The following is a 15,206-nucleotide window of genomic DNA, read 5'->3' as shown; positions in this document are numbered from 1 at the left end:
CCCCCCCCCCCCCCCCCCCCCCCCCCCCCCCCCCCCCCCCACCAATCTGCCACCCCCCCATCTCCCCGCTGGAACCATCCCACCGAGTCCCCTCGCCCCCAGGTTCCTGCAGCCACGGGAAGTTTCTGGGGCTTGATCGGACCCAGCCCTGGCTACTCTGTGCAGGGAAGGGGGAGGGGGAACTCAGTCTCCGTCGTCCTCTCCTCCCCACCCCCAGCTGGGACTAATGTTCCTGGGTGGCCAGGGCATCCTCAGACCCCCCCAATTATTTACCTCTAACCCTCCCCCCCCCCCCCCCCGGGAAAAAAACCCCACCACCTGTTCCGTGAGGTCAGCTCTGACCACTGCCTGTGCTGCTACTGTATCTGTATGCATCTCGATATTGTGAAGTCTTGGGATCTAAGGTCTAGCCTTCAATTTGTGCATTTTTTCCTACTATGAAGTTCTGAGCACATGCATGGTGCTATAAAAATAGTGATACAAGCAGCACTCCCACAGCTGTATAAGAAAGAGATACTTCTAGAGAGTGAATAGACGCTTTTGGACCAGAGCAGGCTGCACACCTGCACACAATTCCCTTCAGACAGTGGCTGGCACCAATACTTCCTATAGCAGATTCTAGAGTAAGTTGTGGCTTCTAGAATTCTGATCACAGAATGTTTGTAATTATTAATGATCTAATTTACCCAGGATGTGGGCAACAGCCTCCACAAGGTCCCGCTGGCTGCTTCCTTCACTCTTCACTGAGACCTTCTCTGCCAGAACAAAACTAGACATGACAGGATGAGGCTGATTCAGGAAGCGGTTCAGAACTTCCAGGCATGAGCTGAGTCGCTGGGGAAGAGTTCCACCAACCACAGTGTCGTTACTGCCCATTGTCTCCAAGACAACACCCACATCACCAATGGCGCCCCACTGCACGGCCAGGCCTGCGAAAGAAGGCAGAAGAGAGAACACATTAAATGACTAACTGGAGCACATGGCAGCAGGGAGAGGGGAAAGCTAAAGAAAAACAGAGCAGGTATCTTCATTCACTTGAAAATCTGGGTGAAGGGTCAGAATCTGGGAGGAATGTGGGCAAACGTAGCAGGGACAAGCAGGAATATAGAGGGGAAAGTCTAATGAACATCACAGAAGTATGGGGAATAAAACAGGAAGAACTAGAAATTCCAGTGAACAACCACAGTTACGACATAATTGGCATTGCAGAGACTTGGTGGGATAATTCATGACTGGAATATTGGTACAGAAGTGTACAGTTTGTCCAGGAAGGACAGGCAGGGGGGAAAAAAGGAGAAGTTGTTGCCTTGTATATCAAAGATAGATACACTTGCACAGAGGTTGAAATAGAAGTGGGAGGTAGACCTGTTGAAAGCCTCTGGGTAAGGATAAAAGGGGTAAAAAAGCAAGGATGATGTCATGATAGGGATCTATTATAGAATGTCTAACCAGGAAGAAGAGGTGGATGAGGCTTTTTTTTTTTTTTTTTTAAACCAACTAAGAAATCATCCAAAGCACAGGACTTGGTGGTGGTGGGGACTTCAACTACCCAGATATCTGTGGGGAAAATAATACAGAAAGGCACATATTGTCCAACAAGCTATTGGAATTCATTGGAGACAACTTTTTTATTGCAGAGGGTGGAGAAAGCAATTGGGGAAAAGGCTGTTCTAGATTTGATTCTGACAAATAGGGAGGAACTGATTTAGAATTTGAAGGTGGAAGGCAGCTTGGGTGAAAGTGATCATGAAATAAGGAAAAATAAGGAGTGGGGAAAAAAAGCAAAAGAAAGACAATGGACTTCAAGAAGGCAGACTTTAGCAAACTCAGAGAATTAGTAGGCAAGATCCCATGGGAAGCAAGTCTAGGGGGGGGGGGGTAGGGGAAAGAGTTCAGGAGAGTTGGCAGTTTTCAAAGAGACATTACTGAGGGCACAAGTGCAAACTATTACCATGTGTAGGAAAGAGGAAGTATGGCAAGAGACAACCCTGGCTTAAACTGGAGATCTTCAACATCCTAAAACTCATAAGAGTCATACAAGAAGTGGAAGCTAAGTCAAATTACAAAGGATGATTTAAAAAAAACAAAAAAAAACAAAAAAAAAACCCACCAACAAAACACACACCACACAACCATGAAGAGAGAATTAGAAAGGCCAGGTCACAAAACGAGACTAAACTAGCTAGGGTCATAAAGCGTAACAAAGAAATATTTTAAAAATACATTAGAAGCAAGAGGGAGATGAGGACAAGGTAGGTCCATTCCTCAATGAGGAAGGAAAAACAATGACAGAAAATGTAGCAGTGTCTGAAATATTAAATGTCTTTTTTGTTTCAGTTTTCATCAAAAAAGGTTAGCAGTGATCGGACGACTAACATAGTGAACATCAGGGTAAATGGGGTAGGATCTGAGACTAAAAGAGGGAAAGAAGAAGTTAAGAATTACTTAGACAAGTTAGGCATCATCAAGTCAGCAGGGCCAGATGAGATCCTTAAGTATTCTAGGATGTAACTGTCTGAAAACTCTGAGCCATTAGCGATTATCTTTTGGAACTCATGGAGGATAGGAGAGATCCCAGAGGGCTAGAAAATGGCAAATATAGCGCCGACCTATAAAGCGGGAATATGGACAACCCAGGGAATTATAGACCAATCAGCTTAACTTGGGAACCAGGAAAGATAATGGAGCAAAAACAAAACAAAAAAATCAATTTGTAAGTACCTGGAAGATAAGGTGAAAAGTAACAGTCAACATGGATTTGTCATCAAGAACAAATCATGTCAAACCAACCTAATATCCTTCTTTGACAACCCTTGTGCATAAGAGGACATCAGTAGATGTGGTATATTTCGACTATAGTAAGGTTTTTGATATGGTCTTAAATGATCTTCTCAAACAAACTTGGGAAAGATAGCCTAGATCAGTGGTCTCCAAGATCAGTGGTCTCCAAACTTTTTTGATCGCGCACCCCTATCAGTAAAAAAATTTTGAGCATGCACCCCCTGCCATGCCGGCTCTATCATTTTTGCCGAAGGGAAAAAAAAAAAAAAAAAAAAAAAAAAAAAAAAAAAAAAAAAAAAAAAAGCCGCTTGGACTCCCGCCCGAACTGCCGAAGCACCCCACTTTGGAGACCACTGGCCTAGATGAACCTGCTTTAAGGTCCAGCATAGTTATAAATGGTTCACAGTCAAGCTGTAAGGGCATATGGAGTGTTTCCCAAAAGTATCTGTCCTGCATCTGGTTCTATTCAATATCTTCATCAATGATTTAGATAATGGCATAGAGAGTATGCTTATAAACGTTGTGGATGATACCAAGCTGGGAGTAGTTGCAAGCGCTTTGGAGGACCGGATTAAAATGCAAAATGATCTTGACAAACTGGGAAAATGGCCTGAAAGAAATAGGATGAAATTCAATATAGGCAATGTACTACACTTAGGAAGGAATAATCAATTGCACAGAACACAAATGGAAAATGACTGACTAAGAAACAGTACTGTTAAAAGAGAGATTGGGGAGTTATTGTGGATAAACTAAATATGAGTCAACAATGTAATACTGTAGGAAAAAAAGCGAACATCATTCTGGGATGTATTAACAGGAGTGTTGTAAGCCAGACACAAGAAGTAATTCTTCCACTCTACTCCGCATTCATTAGGCCTCAGTTGGAGTACTGTGTCCAGTTCTGGGTACCAGACTTTGGGAAATATGTGGACAAAGGAGAAAGTCCAGAGGAGAGTAACAAAACTGATTAAAGGTCTAGAAAACATGATCTATGAGAAAAAAATTCAAAAATTTGGTTTAGTCTGGAGAAGAAAAGACTGAAGAGGGACATGATAACAGTCTTCAAGTACTGGGCTTCAATTGCAGCAAGGGAGATTTAACTGTAACAAGCAACAGAGAGTTTAAGACTAACATGTATTGGAGCATAAGCTTTCGTGGGTGAATGCCCACTTCGTCGGATGCATTCACCCACGAAAGCTTATGCTCCAATACATCTGTTAGTCTTAAAGGTGCCACAGGACTCTGTTGCTTTTTACAGATCCAGACTAACACGGCTACCCCTCTGATACTTAACTGTAACAGTAGTTCAGCACTGGAATAAATTATGTAGCGAGGTTATGGAATCCCCATCATTGGAGGTTAAGAACAGGTTAGACAAACACCTGTCAGGAATGGTCCAGATAATATTTAATCCTGTCTCAGTGCAGGGGATAGGTCTAGATGACCCATCAAGGACCCTTCCAGTCCTACGTTTCTATGATTCTATGCTGATTGACAATCCACAGAGTACAAAGGGAGTGAGTGCGCATGTGCATGAGCCAGAGAACGAGGGGGGAGGAGGAGGGAGCTCTGAGCATTCATGCTTGCTCCAGAGAAGTGCATGAGCTATCTTGGTATTAGTTTTCTTCTGGTTGTTGATGGAGTGGGCATTATCTGTAGAAGAGGCCCTGCATGGTTACCTGGGAGCCCATCATGCCGTCGCTGCTCACAGATGCGCTCCATGGTAGAGTTGGCAAAACCATAGTTACTCTGCCCAACATTTCCTCTTCCACAGCTTATAGAGGAGAAAGCAACAAAATAATCCAGGTCTGGACACTTTTCACGACTCACCCTAGGAATAGAATAGAAGAAAATGATACTAATTAACAACTTGTTTTAAAAGGATCATTCCCCTCTCTTGTTACAGTAACAAGTTGAGACCCTTCTGAATGTTATTGGCCTCCAGCCCATTTAAACACCCCACATTTATCCCTCCTATGACACCTACCAGTCTAGATGAAGGGTGCCTGCATACTTGGGTTTGCTGACATCATGGAAGAATTCTGGAGACTGATTCTCTAGCATAGCATCTTTAAGGACCTGCAGGAGATAGAAGAAGCAACGTCAACATCTCTCCAGTCTCTGCTCAGGGGGAGTCTAACCATGCTGCAATTTCAACCTCAAAAATATGCACAAACAGATTCTCCATTAAGTTCTGGAACAAGAGACCCAGCCAAGAGCTCCCAGAAACATGTGTTCTGAATGTTGCTCTGTACAGAAGAGGGCCTCATCCTCCCTGATTGAACTAACCTCATTATCTCTAGACTGATTCTTGCCTGCCTATTTATACCTGCCTCTGGAAATTTCCATTACATGCGTCTGACAAAGTGGGTATTCACCCACGAAAGCTTATGCTCCAATACATTTGTTAGTCTATACGGTGCCACAGACTCTGCTGCTTTTTACAGATCCAGACTAACACGACTACCCCTCTGATGCTCTGTACAGAGATGCTGGAGAGGCACAGAAAGGGAATACCACGTACGTTTTTACACATTTAAGCTGAAATATTACTAAGAACAATAGAATTTCTTAGCTGAAGACGGTAAGGCCCTACCAGCCTCAACAAGAAGTCTTCGTGTTGTCCTGGTCTCTCCAGGACGCCTACTGCGATGGTCTTCCTTAACTAGAAAGTGCAGGATAGGCCTTTTTTGGGCCCCAAGGGTCACTAGGAGCTGAACATACTGTCTCTGTAGTGCTACTAGCCTGGGAAACAAGAGACCAGACTGAGGAAGTGAAAGGACAACAACTTCATGTTACCAAGCCTATTCAGGCCAACTGCACTTTGAAAGACAAAAAGGTTGCCTGAGCTGTCCCCCTGGTGACTTGGCCCCATATGATCAATGCAGAAGGCACTTTTGCAGCTGCTCTGTCCTTTGAGTCCCAAGCATTTTTGTCACTCACCATCGCCAAGTTGAAGATGCCTCCAACTGGTCCAAGCTGTGAAGCTTCTTCTATCAAGTGCTGTGTTCCTTCTAAAGTCCCAACATCACTGGTGGACACCAGGACCTGGACTCCCATCTCCTTCCACTCTCTGACTCGTTTAGCTTGGTAACCTGCAAAAAGAGAGAGTCTAGTTTGAGATTCATTATTCCAGACACTATGCCCTGGTGAAGCGCCGCTTCCTGCACATCTCAGTTATGTACTCAGTTCATACTTACCCTAAGACAAACAGCAGTATTTAAACTAAAGCATTAGAACTGCAACTTGTGGTTGCAGACTGATTCAGTGTTCACTAATGGTTAGACAGACGACAGATTCAGAGTTGTTTTCCACAACTGCCATCAGTTCACAGTGTGACCCAAGACACATAACTTGGTGCTCCTGTATCCCTATCTTTAAGATGAAGACAATACTCCCTCTTTTAAATGCTGAGCATGTTGGATGGAGATGGTATTTAAAATGCGGAAGGCTTTTCTTGTGGTATAGTGTAGCCATAGCTCACAGGAAATAAGCTCCCTGAAAAGGAATCTAGCAACTTTCATTGTGGCCTTTGCACCAAAGCTCTTCCATGTTTCAGGTCTGGACTCACTGGTAACAGTGTGTGCTCTTTCTCTGGGCAAGGCTGTAGATTTGACTTTATATAGAGCCAAAAACATGCCTGGTGCTTTGCAGACATAAGATGATATGGTCCCATAAAGGCGAGGCTTTGCAAACGAGAGAATGAAGGCCAGGGGTAACAGGTCAGGAAGAGAATTCTACTGGATAGGCAGAGGGAGCCATATGAAAGATGACATGGAGAGGACAGTGCGAGAAGGAAATGAAGGAGGAAGTTGTGAACAAAGGATGAGAAGAGAGGTGTGACGAAGTGGGACTGTTCTTAATGTTTTCTCTGAATACTGTGTGGGTGCCTCAGTTTCCTCTATGCATTTCTTAAGTCTCTAGGTAGTGGGATAAAGGCCAGTGTGCATAAATCACGGACACTATCTCCTAGCAACAAATGGACAGGGCCCTTCTCCCCTGCAAGGAAATAGCTAAAGGTGAACAAAGAGATCAGGTGACCTCCTGGCCCAGGAACAAGACAAAGCCCAGAGAAGGAGGGGCTGGAGGGGGTTTTCAGTTTGGAGCTGGCTGGGGACTAGGAGTGAGGGCAGATGGGGGTGTCTAGCTCACTGCCTCCCAGGATGGACCCGGCTGAGGGATTCGGTTCGCTGTACCTACAAGCTCTGTTTTAGACCGTGTTCCTGTCATCTAATAAACCTCTGTTTTACTGGCTGGCTAAGAGTCACGTCTGACTGCAAAGTGGGGGTGCATACAGGACCTCTGGCTTCCCCAGGACCCCGCCTGGGCGGACTCGCTGTGGGAAGCGCACAGAGGGGCATGTGCTGAATGCTCCAAGGTCAGACCCAGGAGGTGAAGACGTGTGAGCTTCTTGCCCTGAAGATGGTCTGCTCCAAGGGAGAGGAGGCTCCCCAAAGTCCTGATTGGCTTTGCGGGGAGCAGTTCCAGAGCATTGCCCGGGGACTCCGTAACAAGAGGTAGGCAGGAACAGAGTTATATACGATTGAAAGTGGGGACAAAGTTTGCTGCAGCAGTGAAGGGATTTGAAGAGGGGATGGACATGATCAGATCAGCAGGCAGGGTGGATTATTTTCATAGTAGCACTTTGGACAGATCAGGAAAAGGAACGCAAGAGTGAAGGAGGTGGAAGAAAGAAAAAGGGTGCAGTAACTAAGGTGAGAGATGAAAAGTTGGACAAGATTTAAGGCAGTTGGATGGAAAGGAATGGATAGATTTTGGAATGCAGAAGTTGGCAGGAGTTAGCGACATCGAAGTTGGAGGACTGAGGTGGGGAGTCAAATGCCACCAAGCTTTGCATGCCTGCAGAACATGCATGATAGTGGATTTGCCAATGGAAATAGAAAAAGTAGTAGTTTTTCCTCATGTTGAGCCTGAGATGGTGTCAGGACAGAGGAACACAGGTCAAAGACAATTGTGGATGAGGCAGTGAGGCAGATCTGAGTCATTTAATTATTTGGTAATTTCACACAGGGATATGAGCTAGAGGGAAAAAAAGACCAATGACAGCTCTCCGGGGAGGGGACAAGACAAAGAGCTTGAGGGTCACTATCCCTGAATAATGGTTGGAGAGGGAAGATGCAGAGTCTTTGAAACTAAGAGGATGAGAATCTCTAGGAGGACAGGGAGACTTTGTAAAAGAAGGAGTCATTGGGGACTTGAGTAAGGACAGTTTCAGTAGAGTGGAAAGGTAGAGGCCAGATTGTACAGGGCACCCTTTTTAAGTAGATCAGAAGCAGGCTTCCTGCTAAACAACCAGTGGGCCACAGGACAATCGAGATGTTAAAGGAGCACTCTAGGACGATAAGGCCATTGCGGAGAAGCTAAATGAATTCTTTGCATCGGTCTTCATAGCTGAGGATGTGAGGGAGATTCCAAAACCTGAGCCATTCTTTTTAGGTGACAAATCTGAGGAACTGTCCAAGATTGAGGTGTCATTAGAGGAGGATTTAGAACAAATTGATAAACTAAACAGTAATAAGTCACCAGGACCAGATGGTATTCATCCAAGAGTTCTGAAGAAACTCAAATGTGAAATTGCCGAACTACTAACTGAAGTCTGTAACCTATCATTTAAATCAGCTTCTGTTCCAAATGACTGGAGGCTAGCTAATGTGACGCCATTTTTTAAAAAGGGCTCCAGTGGTGATCTTGGCAACTACAGGCCAGTAAGTGTGACTTCAGTACCAGACAAACTGGTTGAAACTATAGTCAAGAACAAAATTGTCAGACACATAGATGAAAATAATTTGTTGGGGAAGAGTCAACATGGTTTTTGTAAAGAGAAATCATGCCTCACCAATCTGCTAGAATTCTTTGAGGGGGTCAACAAGCACGTGGACAAGGGCAATCCAGTGAATATAGTGTACTTAGATTTTCAGAAAGCCTTTGACAAGGTTCCTCACCAAAGGCTCTTAAGCAAAGTAAGCTGTCATGGGATAAGAGGGAAGATCCTCTCATGGATTGGTAACTGGTTAAAATACAGGAAACAAAGGGTAGGAATAAATGGTTAGTTTTCAGAATGGAGAGAGGTAAATAGTGGTGTCCCCCAGGGGTCTGTACTGGGACCAGTACTATTCATCATATTCATAAATGATTTGGAAAAGGGGGTAAACAGTGAGGTGGCAAAATTTGCAGATGATACAAAATTACTAAAGATAGTTAAGTCCCAGGCAGACTGCAAAGAACTACAAAAGGATCTCTCAAAACTGGATGACTGGGCAACAAATGGCAGATGAAATTCAATGTTGATAAATGCAAAGTAATGCACATTGGAAAACATAATCCCAACTATACATATAAAACAATGGGGTCTAAATTAGCTGTTACCACTCAAGAAAGATCTTGGCGTCATTATGGATAGTTCTCTGAACACAAAACTCAATGAGCAGTGGCAGTCAAAAAAGCGAACAGAATGTTGAGAATCATTAAGAAAGGGATAGATAATAAGACAGAAAATATCATATTGCCTCTATATAAATCCATGGTACGCCCACATCTTGAATACTGCATGCAGATGTGATCGCCCCATCTCAAAAAAGATATACTGGAATTGGAAAAGGTTCAGAAAAAGGCAACAAAATTATTAGGGGTATGGAACAGCTTCCGTATGAGAAGAGATTAATAAGACTGGGACTTTTCAGCTTGGAAAAGAGACGAATAATGGGGGATATGATTGAGGTCTATAAAATCATGACTGGCGTGGAGAAAATAAATAAGGAAATGTTATTTACTCCTTCTCATAACACAAGAACTAGGGGGTCACCAAATGAAATTAATAGGCAGCAGGTTTAAAAACAAACAAAAGGAAGCATTTCGTCACACAATGCACAGTCGACCTGTGGAACTCTTTGCCAGAGGATATTGTGAAGACCAAGACTAAAAAAGGGTTCAAAAAAGAACTAGATAAATTCAATAGCTATTAGGCAGGATGGGCAGGGATGGTGGTCCTAGCCTCTGTTTGCCAGAAGTTGGGAATGGGCGACAGGGAATGGATCATTGGTAATGGATGATTACCTACCTGTTCATTCCCTCTGGGGCACCTGGCATTGGCCACTGTTGGAAGACAGGATACTGGGCTAGATGGACTTTTGGTCTGACCCAGTATGTCTGTTTTTATGTTCTTATGTAATATGTGAGAGGATAAGAAAGGCAGCATAGGCAGCAAAAGGAGAAAGTCCACTGAAGAAATTCAAAGGCAAAGGAAAGGTGAGAGATGATGTAGTAGATGGAAAAGGAGGTTGGGTCAAGAGATTTCTCTTGGAATACTGGAGACTATAGCACGTTTAAAGGGAGAGGGAAAGGAACCAGATGGGACAGCATGGTGTTCAAGGAAACTGGATGATCAGAGGGACATGGGAACTGAGCTCTACGTTGCCTCAATTTTCATTTGCAGACTACAATCTGAAACATCAACCACGGGCACAATCATGAGACCACAACTCCTGGTCTCCATTCTCCCCACCCCTTATTTTAAGTTATCCACTTACCAGATCGTATGCCAGAACGAGAGGTCAGTACAAGCTTCTGAGCGCCTCTCTCAACCAGCCACTGAGCCAATTCCAGCCCAAAGCCGCCTAGGCCGCCTGTGATGATGTAGGACTTTGTAGGTGGGCAGGAAGTTTGCGAGATGGCAGAGAGTCTGACAGCCTCAGTCTCCCTCACAGGAAATTCCCTCTCTTCCTCATGGACCTTCCAACAGTCAGACAACACCAATTAAGTAAGAGAGGAAATGTGTCATAGCTCTTTGGATCCAGAATCAAGGGCTCTAGAGTATTAGATGTGTCAACTGGCTGAGTTGGCAATATTGTGAGCGATGGGGTTAATTCCCCTCACTAAATGGACAGATCCCTTCTTTCTCTCCTTCCCAGCTATGCTGCTCTAGTTGGGGAATTTCAACCTCACTACACATGACCCGTTTTTTTGTATGCAGTTCATACACACAGGATTCCTGGGTCAGGATGACAGATGTAGAGAAGCCAAGGCCTACAGGTGTGTCATTACCTTGATCATAACTTTGCCAATGTGTTTTCCTTGTGCCATGAACCTGAAGGCAGCTTCTACCTCCTCTCTGTTGAAGATCGTAGTCCTCAGGGGTTTTACCACACCATCTCTTATACCCATCTTCAGCAGGTCTGACACTTCCTCCCACTCCTGGTTTCCCTCTTCAAATATGGCATCTAGCAGTATTCCATGAAATGCTACATTCTTCAGGAAAAGGGCCATTCCTAGAGGAAGCAACATGGTTAGCACACCATACTGCTTGCAGTTTCTTGTCAAATTAAATTTCTTAGCTTCCAAAACCATTTGTTTATCTCCATGCTAGTCAGTGATATATGAGTATAGGGCATAACAGTCACGAGGCAACAGGGGAAAAGTTAATAAACCAGTTATTTTTCTAAGGGCTTGTCTTCACTACCGGGGTAAGCAGACCTAAGTTATGCCATTCCAGCTACATGAATAGTGTAGCTGGAGTCGACATAGCTTAGGTCGACTTACCCCAATGTCTTCACTGCTCTGCGTTGACGGGAGATGCTCTCCGGTCGAGACTTCTCTTACTCTTCTCGGAGAGGTGGAGTACCAAGGTCGACCAGAGAGCGCTGATTTAAACCCGCTAAATCGACCTCACTGCATCAATTGCAGCAGCGTTGATCTCCCTGTAGTGAAGCCAAGCCCTAAGAGCTAAAATCTACTCAACTTAATTAACACTACATGAGCAAGGGTGCTCTGCAAAGAAGAGAGACTAGTTCACCAGAAGCTCCACATACAAGTCACTGGCAAGGATATTAGTTACAAGCACTATTTCATCAGGACAAACTATAAATGGCTGATCAGTTATCTTGAGAGTAGAAGCAACTAATGAGAGCTGAATAATAGAATGTACAGAAGTAAAAGCACTGTTAATCTTCCTGTCCATCTCTACAGTGGATTCTTCCCTGTTGGACACTTTCTAGTTCTTTGTCTTGACAAGTTTTAAAAGACCCAAGCAATGGGGCCGCCACAACTTCCTGTAAGCATCTATTCCACAGCCTAATACAACCCACCACCAGGAAGTTTTTCTGAATAGTTACCCTAGGTTTCCCTTTTCCTAATGGGTATACTCTATGCTATAGTCCTAAGTAATTCCTCTCCATCATCAGTTCTATCCCTGACACACATGGACAGTGTAAATCATTTAACCAAGCTAAACAGATCTTTTTCCTCACGTCAGTTCCTACAGCCCCATGACCACTTCAGTTGCTGTTCTTGGAGATCCAGCCAATTTGGCTTTATCTTTGTAGCAATGAGATGCCCAGAACTGAATGGAATATTCCAGGTGTGATCAACACAACAGCTCCATCACCTCCTTGCTCTGTGATGTCTTTGCTATGCAGCCCAAAATTTAATCATCTTTTTGTTGCCATATCATATTGCTAACCTATGTCAAGTCTCTTTTTGCATTATGGCTTCCCAGGATTTTCCCTCCCACTGGAGTAGCAGCATTTGATTCCCACTCACCCCAGATGTGTAAGCTTCATTTTTCCAAGCTGAATCACATTGTTATTTTCTGCCATGTTTCTAATGTCTCTAGGCCCCTTTGCATCATTTCTGTCCTCATTTGTGTTTGCAGCGCCTCCTAATTTAACATCATCAGTAAGTTTCATAACATGTTACTTACAGTTTATAATGATCTTCAAGATCATTAAGGATGATGTTAAGACTTGACCTAACATATATACACCAACTCTGTCCTAGTTATAAACCTGTTTTTTATTGTTAGTATTGCAGTAATGCCTAGAGGGCCCTGATTGGGGCTTATCGTGGTAGGCCCTGTACAAACATGTGATGAATAGAAAGTCCCTGCCCTAAAGAGCTTACAATGCAAATATAATGATTAGAGGTAAATGGATACAAACATACAGGGGAGCTACACTGTACAGAGATAATTAGGACTGTGTAATAAGCGATGGTCATATCACACGAGTGGCCTAACCACTGTCAAGTGTTTTGTAGGCATTATGGCATAGGTTCGTTTTAAAAAGAGACTTTAAGAAGGATAACTTTGTGGCTTTACACATATTTATGGGGAGCTTCTCCCATGCAAGAATCACAGCACAGGAGTTTGCATGAAGGTACTTGTTGGAAAAAACTGATAAATTATCAGTGATGAATGTATCATTGCAAAGTTAATGGTTTTGCTTGGTACACACAGCTTTTAAAGCTCTGACAATGTTCATATTGTGGGATATGGATATAGTCCAACTAAGAATAGATGTTTCCTGATGCCATATATCTTACCAAGTGGGCTGTTGTTAGACAGATCATATTTGCCTATTTCCAAGAAGCGTCCGTGTCTAGCAAGGCAACGTAGACTGGCCTGGAGCTTTTCTTCTGCCAGGGAGTTTAATACCAGGTTGACCCCTACAAGAAAGCAGTAACAGCATTTAGCACGCTCTTTCCTGGCAGAGAATCGGACACTCTCAGTGACTTTTCCTTATCTATCCAACCAGTTCTAGCCATGATCTTTCTAACTCTGCAACCCTTCTGGCATCCACTATTCCTTGGACTCACCTTTCCCATTGGTGACCCGCAGTACATGTTGCTCAAAGGAGGTATTTCTGGAGCTGGCAAAGCTGTTGGCATCCAGCTGAGGGAATCTTGTTTGGAGATACTCGCGTTTCTCAACAGAACCTGACAACAGAGGAGCATTTTATTTTCCTGAGACACCAGCACTCCTTGGCTCATACATCATACATTCCACTGCCTTCTGCTGAAACCTCTGCTAACAGGACAGTGCTAGGATGCAACTCCGAGGAGCTCTCAGACACCCGTAATAGAGCTCTGGGACTTTACACCTCTGACAAAGGTAGGTTTATAGCTACTGCCTTGTTCCTGTTAGCAAGTTAATGATGGCTTTATTACAGCGAGGGACAAACCAAGTCATACACTTTCTTTGGTCACATTTCAGAGAAGCTACTGTATCTAAAGATTCAGGGCCTTATTTTCTTCTCATACCCTTGTAACTGTGACTTTGTTGGAGTCACTCTCGATTTACATTAGTTAAATGAAGACAGTGATGCTCCATGCAGAGGTAAGGGTGTTTGTGCATGTGTATGCATTTGTCTGTGGCAGGGAGAAAGGGGCAGATTTTGTCATGTGGCCAACAGCTGAATTAGAAACCTGGGGTCAAGATTAATATAAACTGGTAGGAAACTGTGCAGAAGGTGAGTCACAGAAATGGGACTTCATTACTTACCTACAGTAGCAAAGACACGGCAGCCCATGCTCAGCGCAATAGCAATGGCTGCCTGGCCTACACCCCCCGAGCCGGAGTGAATGAGTACACTCTCTCCCTTCTTCATACCACCTCGAACAACCAAAGCATAATAAGCAGTGGCATAGACCACAGGCACTGAGGCTGCCTCCTCCAGAGACCTAAAGAAAGGAAAATAAAGAATTTTCAGTACTGGAAGAAGCAACCCCCTGTATCTGGAATGGAGGGTGGAGACCACACAGACTCTCCAATTTGTACAAAAATGCAGCACTGTGCCTCTTTAATGGGAATACATGCATAGTCTGCATTGACTCCCAGTTAACCTTCACTGCCAACTGAAGGCCCCACTCTTGTTCCTTGAAAAGGTCCTTAGTAGTTTAGGGTCTGACTACATCTCTCTATTCACACCCACTGAAACAGCTAGACTCTTCTGGCACAATGCAGCTAGCAGTGCCCAGGGTGAAGCCATTACAACAAAGACAAAATATTCTTGGTGGAGGGCCTTCAACTGTAAGCCAGCCTACCAGAGCAGGTAAAACTGAGCCCAGCTTACTTAACTGTTTTAAGAGCATACTGCAAGTCTCACCTTTTTGGCAAAAGCTTTCAATAACAGATAGTCAAAACTAAACCTTCCCCCCAGTGTAGATACACCCAAGCTACTGAAGCAGAGAGAGGCAAAGAGCAGAATCTACTATAGATCAATAATGGTGCTTAGCTATCGTAGTGACAGATACCAAGGTACATGACTCCAGTGTCTGTGGGAAAACTGATGTATAGAATGCAAACTGCACAGGCCAGTCAAGGAAGTCGATACAAGACACCCTGTAATCATCCCCAAATGAGACTTCAGTTTCATTCAGGCAACTGCAGGGTATAGCCTTATCAACATGTGGGAAAAACAAAATAAACAGACCTACCAGTTCTCTGGCACCTCCCACAAAAACCTCTTGTCAGAGTCCACCACTGTAGCCAGCCCTTTTGCTGGGAGCAATCCCATCACCCTTTTTCCAGTGGGGTCCCGTCCTGAGAATTCCATTCCCAGCATGCACTGCTGCAGAGCCCAGTTACCTGAGAAAGGAATAGAATTATTGCAATTAAATTGCTCCTGTAA

The 15,206-nt window shown here is 44.0% G+C and overlaps 1 protein-coding gene across 1 annotated transcript in view; it reads right to left on the bottom strand.

The window, feature by feature from the left end:
- FASN (fatty acid synthase) overlaps window positions 1-15,206 on the bottom strand; it is a 66,924-nt gene that overhangs the window by 8,262 nt on the left and 43,456 nt on the right. The window contains exons 28-37 of the mRNA XM_024203161.2: window positions 15,013-15,163; window positions 14,078-14,256; window positions 13,393-13,512; window positions 13,120-13,242; window positions 10,846-11,069; window positions 10,332-10,533; window positions 5,728-5,879; window positions 4,772-4,863; window positions 4,464-4,615; window positions 687-929 (exon numbers count right to left, since the gene is read on the bottom strand). Coding sequence (XP_024058929.1) covers window positions 687-929; window positions 4,464-4,615; window positions 4,772-4,863; window positions 5,728-5,879; window positions 10,332-10,533; window positions 10,846-11,069; window positions 13,120-13,242; window positions 13,393-13,512; window positions 14,078-14,256; window positions 15,013-15,163 — 1,638 coding nt within the window. The remainder of the gene's footprint in view (window positions 1-686; window positions 930-4,463; window positions 4,616-4,771; window positions 4,864-5,727; window positions 5,880-10,331; window positions 10,534-10,845; window positions 11,070-13,119; window positions 13,243-13,392; window positions 13,513-14,077; window positions 14,257-15,012; window positions 15,164-15,206) is intronic.

The sequence above is a fragment of the Terrapene carolina genome, unplaced genomic scaffold (genome assembly GCF_002925995.2).
Source record: "Terrapene carolina triunguis isolate 2854851 unplaced genomic scaffold, T_m_triunguis-2.0 Scaffold192, whole genome shotgun sequence".
Taxonomy (NCBI): Eukaryota; Metazoa; Chordata; order Testudines; family Emydidae; genus Terrapene; species Terrapene triunguis.
Note: the sequence above shows the minus strand (reverse complement) of the source record. Positions and strands in the feature narration are given on the sequence as shown.